Source organism: Micropterus dolomieu, linkage group LG14 (assembly GCF_021292245.1).
Source record: "Micropterus dolomieu isolate WLL.071019.BEF.003 ecotype Adirondacks linkage group LG14, ASM2129224v1, whole genome shotgun sequence".
NCBI classification, from domain to species: Eukaryota; Metazoa; Chordata; class Actinopteri; order Centrarchiformes; family Centrarchidae; genus Micropterus; species Micropterus dolomieu.
The window spans coordinates 1,854,640-1,867,199 of NC_060163.1; the positions used below are offsets into that span (position 1 = coordinate 1,854,640).

Here is a 12,560-nt window from a genome sequence, read left to right on the forward strand (position 1 = left end):
CCCACATTTTTGAATGGGTTTTGTTTCACAATCCTCTCCAGGGTGCGGTTATTCCTATTGCTTGTACACTTTTTTCTACCACATCTTTTCCTTCCCTTCGCCTCTCTATTAATGTGCTTGGACACAGAGCTCTGTGAACAGCCAGCCTCTTTAGCAATGACCTTTTGTATCTTGCCCTCCTTGTGCAAGATGTCAATGATGTCAATGTCTTTTGGACAGCTGTCAAGTCAGCAGTCTTCCCCATGATTGTGTAGCCTACAGAACTAGACTGAGAGACCATTTAAAGGCCTTTGCAGGTGTTTCCAGTTAATTAGCTGATTAGAGTGTGGCACCAGGTGTCTTCAATATTGAACCTTTTCACAGTATTCTAATTTTCTGAGATCCTGATTTTGGGGTTTTCATTAGTTGTCAGTTATAATCATCAAAATTAAAAGGAATGAACACTTGAAATATATCAGTCTGTGTGGAATGAATGTATACATTATACAAGTTTCACTTTTTGAATGGAATTACTGAAATAAATCAACTTTTTGTTGATATTCTAATTATATGACCAGCACCTGTAACGACTGGCAACCACTGAGCGATCACTGATTTACCCCTGATCACAGACTGACAGTCGCCGAGCTGTAGTGTAGTGTAGTGTGAACTAGGCTTAACTGACATTGCATTACCTGTTGTGCTGTTGTACTGTTGGGCTTCTGTAAATAGCATCATAGAGTACGGTCTAGACCTGCTCTTTTATGAAAAGCGCTGTGAGATAACTGTTGTTGTGATTTGGCGCTATATAAATAAAATTGAATTGAATTGAATTGAATTGCCGGTGTCTCAGGGATAACATAGCTCTCTTGCTGCTCTGTGTGGGCTTTCTGAATAAGTCTAGCTAATCCAGCATCTTGGAGAACTTTGCATGTTACTGATCTTTCTACTCACTCCTTACGAATGTCCGCGCTGGCCTTTGAAAGTGGAGGGCTTGTGTGTGTGTTGATCTTGACAGGGGGGCGGTGGGCATCTGCACTGGCTGGCCGAACAGGAACGTGGCTCAGCAAACCGAGGCCATCACCAGCACTACCAGCAGCCTGATGAAGCCATGGACTTGGTGTGTTCTGCACATAAAACACACACATAGATACAGAATCAATAAAGTAATAAACCAAAAAGTAAAATCCACAGACACAAATTTTGGTTTAAATTTGCAAACACACGCATGGTCAAGGTAAAGTATGTCACCATAAATTACTCACAAAGAGAGAAGTCACAGTGACTTCAGTGGAAAAGGGTACATTTTCTGATACACATGTTTATATTTGTTTAGCTTTGTTAGCCAGGTTAGTCAAGCTCTTTTAGCCATCCCAATGGCAAACACATATGAGAAACCAGAGCTGCTCCCTTGACATTTAGATCCACGATATGTGAGCATTATGGTTTTCCGGTTAGATACAGCAAAAAATGCGTCAAACTGTATGACAATATTGTTCAACAAAGTCAGACATGTCATTTACGCCCTTGAGCCCTGAACCATCCCTTAGTTATGATGCTATAGGCCTAGACTGCCAGAGGAATTCTCCTGTCTCCTCCTCTCCTTTTCCAATCTTTATGCAACCATATCCTATTGATGCATGTTGCTAACTCGACTTCTTCACTCTCCTGTAGTTTTGTGCTTTCTCGTTGAGCTGTGGGGTCTTGATCTGTGATTACTGTCTTGACACGCACCGCTAAAATTATTATTAGTCCTTTGATTATTATCATCATCACAATTTTTTATTGTCTGTACCACTACCACCTTAACTGTTTTTGTAACTGGTCGAGGCAGAGTGTCACCAACCAAGTCATGGTTCTATTAAAGGTTTCTACCTGCTAAAAGAGAGTTTTTCCTCGCCTGTGTCACCAAGTGCTTACTCATGGTGGGAATTGTTGGGTCTCTGTTAATAGTTTTACAAAGAGTATGATCTAGATCTGCTCTATATAAAAATAGAGATAACTTTTGTTACTTGTACTATATAAATAAATTTTAATTGAAACTGAATTCAACATTATTCCCCAGCCACCTGGTCGGTGACTCCATTTATTATTCCACTAAACCCAAAATTTAACCACATTTGGCGCTTGGTGGCTGTTAATTTTGGATGCTATACTAGGTTTGTTTAGGTTAAGCCAAATGTTTTGTTACATCCTGTAGGAGTCATCTACAACACTGATAAAAAGTTTAATTAAAAAAAAAAAAATTTATTATGAAAAGTCATCACATAGAGCTTTCACGTCAAAATTAATTGAAAGAACATTACAGTAATTCCTTTTACATCTGATTTGGTCTCAAGGGTTCTTCTCCTACTCTGCTTCTTTGCCTGCCAAAATCTCTTTTCTCCATCCGGCCTTCACTGTTCTCCTTGTTAAAAGACAAACAGTCAAACAAAAAGACACAATCACATGTGCATGCAAAAGTCCACCAAAACACACACAAATACAGACCAATTTGCATACACCTACCCTCCTGAGAGAAGCCTCGGAATTCACGGTGACAGGATTTTCTGGGTGGACCCACTTAGCTGTGGGGGGCAGGTTGAGCCCTGGGGTATAGGAGGTTGGTGTTCCGTTGGGGTACTGCCAGAGGATGGGGTATAGGCCCAGCCCTGCTGCTCCACTGTGAGCCTGGGCTAGTAGAGGAGGTGGAGGGGGGCCCTGACCCTGAAAACAGAACACGTAAATTTTTCTTTTAAATATCTGAATGGTGTAAATAATGTTCAGCTTCAAATGTTATATTCTCATTGGATAATCAGGAGCGGAGGCAACATTACTCCTCTTCCACCCCATTTGCCCCCACCCACCTCAACTCCCAGAGCTGGATATTACAGTCTTTGATAGTGTGGCTTTATAGTGTGTTTGTATCTGACCTGTAGGAACTGCTGCTGGTGTGTGGCTGCCGGATGAGGCAGGGCGAGGTGGCCCAACCCACCAGGGGAGTCGAGCCGAGGGTGTCCCCCGAGAAGAGATGCTGCAGGAGGAGGCATGGCAGAGAGCACCCCGGGGGGTAAAAGGTGCGGGTGGGGTAGAGCAGAGGTGTGAGGAGGAGCGAGGAGGTGGGAAGCGCCGTGGGGATGTGAAGCGGGGGTGAGGCAGGGGGAGTGAGGGGAGGGGGAGTGGAGGGTGTGCAGGTGGGGATGAAGATAGGCTGCCACATGGTTGGAGGAGACGGTGGCAGAGGCAGAGTTCTCTGCATCTGAGCGGACCAGTGCTGGGTCCCTGTAAACAGTGAAGGTCTCGTTCTTATCGATGATCAGAGGGCTCTTGGTACTGCTGCTGCTGCTCGTACTAATTCCTCCCGACTCTGACCGCGCTGGCACCGGCTTGAAACCAGACCTTGGAGGTTCTGCTATTTCTACTTTAGCGGACAAACGGCCTGTCGGAGGTGGGGAGGTATCAGAGTACCTCTGTATTTTATGTTTAGAGACCTCTGGGGAGGTGTTGGGTTTAGGTTTGGAGATGTCCAGCAGGGCTGGGTGGGGCTTAGCCTTGAGAAAGTCACTTGGGTTTGTGTTGGGGTAGGGATGGCATTGAGAGTTGTTGGGGTGCTGAAGTTTCTGTTTCAGGGAGTCGACCTGAGCTGGGTTGGGGCTCATTTTGGATTTGGCTAAGTCCGGGGGGAGGACTGTGTTCATCTTGTTGGGGGGCGGTTGTTGCTGTGAGTGTTTTCTTGTCTCCTCAGACAGACTCTTAATGCTGGGGTGGATAGATGTGTAGTGTTGCTGCTGCTGCAGCTGCTGATGATGCTGCTGATGATGCTGCTGCTGCTGCTGCTGCTGCTGATGATGATGATGAAGAAGAAGATGATGAGGAAGGACCGTTTTCTCTTTCTCCACAAGCACCATATTTTCAGTTATAGATGTGACAGGCCTGAAAAAAAGCAGAGAAAATAATATTTTATGATCTGTTTTCTATTCATTTGTCATCTACTTTAGATGAGGGAATATTGCCGTAAAACTTCACTTAACAGCCGAGGCTGTTTTTTGCTTCAGGCACTGAACTCAGCCTACCTATATCTGGGACAGGCCTTTAATTCCTTTCCCACAAAACTCTTGCTCAGTAAATATGGGAAAAAGGCTACTATCAAAATTATTTATTCAGTATGAATATTTGTATTACTTGTATCAAATCAGGGGGGAGAGAGCGAGAGAGAGAGCACCTACTTTAGAAAGGATGAAAGCTGAAAGTTACCGTAGTTATTTCAAATTGGATTCATTTTTATGAATAATGGAGGGATGGACACATATTCTTTATGCTTCAAAGGTAAGGTCACAACTTTTTTTATCTCTCTTGTTTAACAAACCAGTAAATCTTAATGAATTATACTTTGGTGCTGCTCATTGCTTCTGAAAGATTAACAGAACGATTAAATTGTAAATAATCTAAGGATCTGAAGCATGTCCATATTGACAAAAGTTCAAACATTTATATTTGTATGCATGATCCAAGCAGCTTAGACGGCAACCTGCTGGGCTTTAACACTTTTCAGACTGAGCAGGTCTAGACTGTAGTCTATTATATTCATGATCTCAATTTTAAAGCAAACATTTTTTTCACTGGTTGCTATCCCAGGTAAAGGCTCACAAGGACGAGGCTTTTGCTATTCTTCCAAATTCAATTAAAAAAAAAAAGTATTTCCACTTAAAGTGTGCTTTTATTCAAAAGCTTTTGTAATTTGACTTAAATTCCTAATCTTTCAGACCATAATGTCAGTTATAAGTTCACCTTTGTTTTTATATTTGACTAATTTTACTTTCATGTTCTCTCATTTCTGCTGTAATACTCATTGTATTGCGCCCACTTTTTAAGGACTTTTGGGGCTATAAAAATTTAATTCAGCTTATTGTCTAAAATAGACAGTGGAGCACTCAGGTTTGTTGACATGCACTTAAATGACTGACTCAGTTCTCCAGTAAGGTGACTCCTAAAAGGTCATGTAAACAAGACACCTGGTTTCCAAAATGGGTTTATGAGGTTAGAGAAACCTGATGTCCCCCACAAAAGCTTTCTTTTGATTTGTTAGCCATATAAACAGGTTTTTTGTTTGCTCTTCACATGTGATCCTGTGCAGGACAAAGACTCCAGACAGAGAAAGAATGTCTAGAAGTGTGAATAAGTCAGTTTCCAACACCGAACATTTGACGAAAGAACTACACTCTCACTACAGAGTGTCCTGTCACTGTCTTGTCAGCACTCAGACACACAAAAATCAGGAAGTGGTGTATTGCATCACTACAACAATTAAAAAATGAGATGAGGGCAAGAGGAGGAATCTGCTGCATGTATACACAGATTGACAGTAAACAGGTTATTATAGTGGATGTAAAGTCATTCTATGATTACCTGTATAACCTGATCTAACATACTGCATCTTATTAAAGGATATTGGATGGGACTGACTTACAGAGATTACACTACATCTGACACCTAGTCATCTCATCCGGACATCTGAGAAGCGACACACATTTCAACAAACACAATTTGAAGCCCTGTGTTCTCACCTGATGACTTCAGAGGGAGCAAACTCTATCTTGTTGCCTAAGCTCCTGGCTGCTGTCATGCCACCTCCCATAATAACCTGCTGCTGCATGGGAGGCTCAATATCTGTTCTGCGGCCTCCTTCTGATGGAGAAGGAGATGGCGGGACGGGAGGCGAGGAGACGGGAGAGGGGTTGAGTGGGAGGTAAGGTGAGAGGGACGTGGACTCGGCCTTCTGGGAGGCGAGCAGCGCAGACACTGCCTCTGAACTCTCCTGGTGCACCGTCGCCTGGGCATCATCTGTGATGTCAATCACACTGCCACCATGGAGGTGGGATAAAGATGGCGTCTGGGACCGAGATGACACTAAAACAAAAAAGATTCATCGCATAAGAATACTAAACTTACTGATAATTATCATAAAAGGACAGCTGCCATGTATCAGTTGACTGTACCTTTCATAGTGTTCTTGCTGCTCTCCATAATGCCGCCCTGGATGGGGTCAGAACTCAGAGGCGTCTGTTGCCGTGGAGACTGTGTGATCTGTGTTACAGCGACCAATTCCTCCTCCTCCTTTGTTATCATTTTGCTTGTTTCCTTAACCAGACCCTTCTTGCTGTCCTCTGCTTGAAGCTCCACCCACGGGGACAGGCGACTAATGAGAGAAGAGGAATCGTTCAGTTTGGTGCCATGCATCAGAGGCTTCTCATCTTCCTCTTTTTTGGAAACACCGCTTGGTTTCACATCACTGCTGCGAGTCTTTAGCTCATTCTCAGAGTTGGGCTCTGAGGAGGAGGAAGAGGAGGAGGAGGACGACGATGAAGACGATGAGGAGGAGGAGGAGCATGAGGAGTGGGCGGTCCTCTTGTTGTGTGGGTTTTCTGAGTCGCTGCTCTCCGACAGATCAGAGGTCATGTCAGTCTTCAGCCTCTTTAAACCTGCCTTCTTCTCATCTTCCTCGCCTTTCCTGCGTTTGTTCACCGCCTGCTTTGCCTTTGACTTGGAGTCTGGACAAATGAAAAGAAGAAACATAATTTTTGGACACTCAAACACAGGTCTGAATACCCTCTCTGCCATCCATCTTCCCCACCTCAATCTTGACTTGAATGCTGTTGATTGTACCTTTTATTACTGACTAAGACCAATGTAATGTTTGTGTTTGAAAGAGTGAATCGGAAAACCAAAAGCACTACTGGGGTGGAGATGGAGCATTGAATAAGATACATGCCTTTGGTGTGAGAGACCCAGGTTTGATTCCTCACTGTGACACGTCCACCAATGTGTCCCCGAGCAAGAGACTTAACCCCTAGTTGCTCCAGAGGTGTGCAATCTCTGACATTATTGGCAATTGTAAGTCGCTTTGGATCAAAGTGTCAGCTAAATGAATAAATTTAAATGTAATGTCTCATATCTGGAAGGCATGGCATCAATTTCAGTTTCTGTAACTCATTACATTTATTCATATACATTGCGACCCAAAATCCTTTGGTAATCCTCAGATTTCATGATGCCTTGCACACAGTCAACGCACCCAGTGCCAGAGGCAGCAACACAACCCCAAAACATCTTTGAACCTTCACCATATTTGACTGTAGGTACTGTAGGCCTCATTCTGTTTTCGGTAAACAGTATAATGATGTGCTTTACCAAAAAGCTCTATCTTGGTCTCATCTGTCCACAAGACGTTTTCCCAGAAGGATTTTGGCTTACTCAAGTACATTTTGGCAAACTGTAGTCTTGCTTTTTTATGTCTCTGTGTCAGCAGTGGGGTCCTCCTCTGGGTCTCCTGCCATAGCGTTTCATTTCATTCAAATGTCGACGGATAGTTCGGGCTGACACTGATGCACCCTGATCCTGCAGGACAGCTTGAATTTCTTTGGAACTCCACACCTGTTACTTGCCCAGGTGAGTTTAAAGGAGCATCACATGCTTGAAACAATCTTATTTGTCCACAATTTTGAAAGGGTGCCAATAATTTTGTCCAGCCCATTTTTGGGGTTTTGTGTGCAATTATGTCCAATTAGCTTTTTTTTTCTTCTTTTTTTTGTTTTGTTCTAATACACACAAGGGGAATAAACGTGTATAGTAAAACATGTGTTAATGCAATACTTTTCTGTGAGAAATACTTGATTTTCTGGAAAAATTTCACTTTTGGCCATGACTGTATTATATAGGTAATACAATGACCCCGTGGACAATGACATGAAAACAAATAAGTCTTTAGAAGACAGTGACAGAAACTGCAATGAGCCCCAAAACTGACATAAATACAGAGCAGTCTTTAGCGTTTCTAGATCTGCTGTTTGGTTGACTGAACTGCGTAACGTGTTGTCATGTGCAGTGGACCAATAGACTCTGCCGACACACGACGCACACAGCAGCAGAACAACGTGTAGCAGAGCAGCAACACTGAGAGCTTCAGTTTACAAGCTGTTAGCAATACTGAATAATCTCCAGCAGCGCCGTCTTCCGCCGTGTTGTTAGGTTGTCATCTACCCAAACAAACCCACGTTGCATTCTGCGCATGCGCGTCTGCTTCTGGGAGACGCTGGACAGTGTTTGCCCTGAGATTATAACAGCGTGGTTCATGGTATTAAACATATTATGGTAATTAAAATGTGTACTGTAATAATAACTATCGAGAATTTAATAACTGACATTTAGCAAAGTGCAATGTAATGCAGCACTGATGAAAACACTCAACAAAAAAAAGAGAACAAAAAAAAGACGCAACACCAAATGAAGACTGCTTGTCTAGTGTTGATTGGCTCTGTGGACATCTTTGAATGCCCAAAAACAACTGCAAACTTCAACAAAACAAAACAAATCTTTTGTCTCTCCTCATTCTTTTTTGATCAGTCATGAGCAAAACATTCAGGTAGAAGGATTCAGCTTTTAGCCGGTGCCGACCTTTACTTTCACTCTAAAGCCCAAAATGAAACTTTCTGGTTCTCGTTGCAAGTTGGTGTCTACCCGGCCAAAGCTTATTTCTGAGGTCAAAGAAACATCCCTCTATCACAAGTGTTTCAATAATCTTTACAGAAGTGTTTGATGGGGACCGTCCTCACCTCTCCCTGTGGTCTCTTCTCTCCTGTCCTTATCCTCCTCTGGAACACTGCTATCTGATCCTTTCCTCCTGGAAGAGCGAGAGTTGCGCTGCTCTCTCTGTTCCCGCCCACTGCCGCCGGGCGAGTTGTGTGATTGGCTGGCTGGTTGCTGGCTTTGCTGTGATTGGCTCTGCTGCTGGGAGGTCAGCATCCCCTGGGAACCTTTTGGGTTAGGGCCCAATGAAGTCATGATGGGGCGGGGGCTGTTGGCTTGGGCTCGTGTGTAATGACTCTGTAAGAATAAATAAAGTTATACGTTAGCTCAAGCACAGAAACACACAGACCTGTAAATACAAACATTACTATGAATGTTTATGCTCAGTTGTCAGTTTATTGAGTACACCTTCACAGTTGAAAACAATCCAATATGACAGCTCTGCAATAACTGATATCTATGTGAATCTTACAGTTGTACTGTTTTTTTATTGTTAAACTACACCCAGGTATCAGTTTATTTGGTTAACCTATCTAAAACTGATGCAGTCTAATCCAACAGCTCTACTGTTCGGTTTTCATTGAGACAGTTTAAAGGAGTGTTGATTCAACTGTATGCTCATGTAGGGATGCAAGTGGCTGAACATCCTTATATGTCATGAAGCAAGAACACTAATGAAAGCTGAAGTCTCAGAGCAAGCTGCCACCTCCTCATTTTACCTTCTCAGCCTCACCTGACTGGAACCTACCACCAGCCCAGGTAAGTATAGGGTGAGCTAAACATAGAGCATACTTCAAAATTATCCAAAATATTTAACAAAAAATGTAAGATCTCTCAGTTTAGACTAAAAATGAGAAACACGTCTTAGTATAACTCACAAATAATGAAATGAATACAATTAAATAACAGCACAAGCTGAAAGTCCATTACTCCAAAATGACCATAAAGCTAAATCAACAGCTCTGTAAAAAAACAAAATAGAACATTAGAGCTTATAATAAAAGGTAAGATTTCTTGCACAGCCGTTGTATTAGATTGTATAAGATATGTATAAGATTAAGCTGGGTGTAAACTGGAGTGTATATTGTGAAGGGTTTCTAGTATTCATGGGTCAGATATACGAATGGCAATGTTTTCACTGTTTTGACTCTACTCTTGCACATTGGATTAGAGATGGAAGCATGGCTAAGATTAAAGTGCTGACTTTCAGCTTTAAGGTTGTTTGAATGTGTGCAAATGCTAAACACAGTCTTTAAATTTTAGACTAAAGAAAGAGCAACCAAGAGGTTTTTTTGTTATTGACTATCCAAGTCAGTCACCTGACCTCAAGCCAAGTGATCATGTGTTTCACTGCTGAAGACCAGAGTCAGAACAACAAGTCAGAAGTAAAGCTGGCTCCAGTACATGCATGACAGAGCATCAACAGGGAGGATGTGTCTGCTGACATCTAACAGTTTTACACCAAATATTAAATATGATGCCTTCAGGTTTTTAATAAATTGTCCTCAAGTTAACAAGAGTCAGAGATGTAATCTTTCAGTCAATGTTTAAGTTCCAATACAGCGGGCAGACACACAACAAGACATTTCTAATTGTAAGATTAAACTGTATGTGAAATAGTACCAGAGACTGTTGCTTTTTTGCTTTTCAATTGTGCTGCAGAAAACATGTAGGTGGAATGCATTTATTTAGATCATCAAGTAGACTTTTTCCAAGAAAAGTGAACTTCCAGTTGGTGGTTTTTCCTCCCGTTTTTGTATTTTATTTTATTTTTTTTTAACAAAATGTCTCAAAGTAACATGATGTACACATTATTAGTGAGGGTGGCACCACTGGGAATCACACCCTTTTTGTTTGTATTGATATTTTCCAGTGGCTGTAATATTTTTGCTTTCTAAGTCCATGCAGTAGTTAGTTGGACTTCTGAAGCTTGAACAAACAGTAATTCATGTAAGACCAAGAAAATGTCTTTGTATCGATGAGATGATTTGGAGGGAACTAACTTTGCAAAACGTCTACTCTGTATTTTCAAGAAACACCAACTTCCATGCACTGCTATTGCCTCATGAGTGGCTTAGGGCTGAGTGAGGTAAATGCATGGGTTATAAGAGTAGCTGTGTAAGTACCACAGCACGAGAAGCAAAAGAAGCCACAATCTCTCTAGCTGTGAAATCAACATGGTCTCTGCTTTGTACAGGTAGATTTATTTAAAGAGAGAAGGGACTGACTGATGCTGATAATTGTACAAATTGTAATTTGTAAAAGTCAGAAACCCCTGCCTGAGTCACTTTACTCAGAGACAAATCAGCTTGGCATTTATAATTACTTCTTTAAGGAAACCTGGTGACGTATGGTTTCCATGCCTCGTTCTCAGAGTTGGGCCTGAAATCGCATTCATGCATCAGATGCAAGACACATAGGTCAAGAATAAATCTGGACCAAGTCACCCACAAAGGTTGGTATTAGGTGGTGAGTTGTTATGTTGCTGATAAATTTGAAGAATAATGTGTCAGTAATGCAAGGCATGTCTGTCTCTGACTACAACTAGTGGACAATGTCTGCAGAGTTCTTATGGGACGTTGTCAGCCCCCTGCTGTTAGAGGGTCGACGTGCCTCTCTGGTTCACTGCTGGCCCATGTTCCTGATTCTGTCTGGGAAATGCCAATCATGTGTTGTAAGCCACCTTGTAGGGTGAACTCCTAAATGACACAAACTGTGACTTTGGCTAATGTCCAGATGGAAATTATAGGGGAGTATCAGTTAAATACCATGGACATTGGTTCATCAACAGTTCAGTCCCATCCTAGTCATTTCTGAAAGGCAGAGCAGCACTCTCTCTCTTTGTAAACCTTTCACACTGTGCCTAAACTTGCACTGGGCTACTGAAGCAGATGGATAAGTCTATTGGATGTTAGCTCCAACCCACAAAAATAAACTGCAACTTCAGTATACAGGTCACCGTTTGTCAGAATTATAAATTGGAATGGATTTCAGGACTTGGAGTTAAAGACCAACTCTGCACTCTGCAGAAGTTTGGCTGAACTGACCTCTATGGGTTGATTCAATTCTGTCAACACCCGTCATTACAGCTGGGGGGGTTCTGGTGTGGTCTTTGTACTTGTGACCACACCACACTGACGTAGAATTTTGTACATTGTGAAATGCTCTATTGCACAGTGTGCTGCAGAGGCAGCAACCACCAGATGGCAGTGCAGACAGGATGTTTGGCCTGGGTTAAGTTACTCTTTAAATGACTATTTCACAGACATTTCATCTCCAGTTTGTGGCAGACATTTATCAGTGTCTGTTTGTCCAGGTGATGTCATACACATCAGAGAATAAGTTAATGGTTATAAATATACTGAAGACATTAAGAGAACATTTCATTACATTATACTGCTTTACTATTAGTCTGTATTGTAACCTCACAGTTTACAGATTACCATGAGAAAATCAATTTCACTTATTCAATTACTGTACCAGCAAAAAAATTCTGTATTCATCATCAGATTACAGGTAGACTATTTCGTTATCTGTGAGGTGTAAGTAAAAGCTGAACACAGTCTACACATGTCTAACAGAGTGCTACTCTGATGACCAAAAGGTACCATGGTAGCAATGGAGGAAAAATACTGATTCTACATTGCAAACATTGGCAGTGGGAGAACAGGACCAATCTGAACCTCAGTTATTGAGAGTGTGACACTTCAACCTTATGGCTTTCTACAAGGCTGATACATACTTCAAATTAACACCAATACAGAACATTTTTGCCAGACTGAGTTTAAAAATACACTTTCCAATTGTGTTACAGTGCATAACATTGCCCCAAAATCTCCACTATGTTTAAGAACTCAACAGTTAGTTTAGATTCAGGGTGCCTTTGGGTATTACAGCCCCCTCCAACAGTATTGGAACGGTAAGGCAAATTCTTTTGTTTTTGTTGTTCACTGAAGACATTTGGGTTTAAGATCAAAAGATGAGTATGAGACAAGAGTTCAGAATTTCAGCTCTCATTT

General features: G+C 41.9%; 2 protein-coding genes across 6 annotated transcripts in view; one reads left to right on the plus strand and one right to left on the minus strand.

Moving 5' to 3' along the window:
- The window catches only part of bms1 (BMS1 ribosome biogenesis factor), a 654,080-nt gene that overhangs the window by 338,858 nt on the left and 302,662 nt on the right, over positions 1-12,560 (plus strand). The gene's annotated exons all lie outside the window — the stretch shown is intronic.
- The window catches only part of jmjd1cb (jumonji domain containing 1Cb), a 147,442-nt gene that overhangs the window by 20,739 nt on the left and 114,143 nt on the right, over positions 1-12,560 (minus strand). For all 5 annotated transcript variants that reach the window (XM_046069157.1, XM_046069156.1, XM_046069159.1 and 2 more), the window contains 6 exons: positions 8,568-8,838; positions 5,955-6,506; positions 5,523-5,865; positions 2,892-3,891; positions 2,488-2,685; positions 934-1,106 (listed from right to left, as the gene is read on the minus strand). In XM_046069157.1, the coding sequence (XP_045925113.1) occupies positions 934-1,106; positions 2,488-2,685; positions 2,892-3,891; positions 5,523-5,865; positions 5,955-6,506; positions 8,568-8,838 (2,537 nt within the window). The remainder of the gene's footprint in view (positions 1-933; positions 1,107-2,487; positions 2,686-2,891; positions 3,892-5,522; positions 5,866-5,954; positions 6,507-8,567; positions 8,839-12,560) is intronic.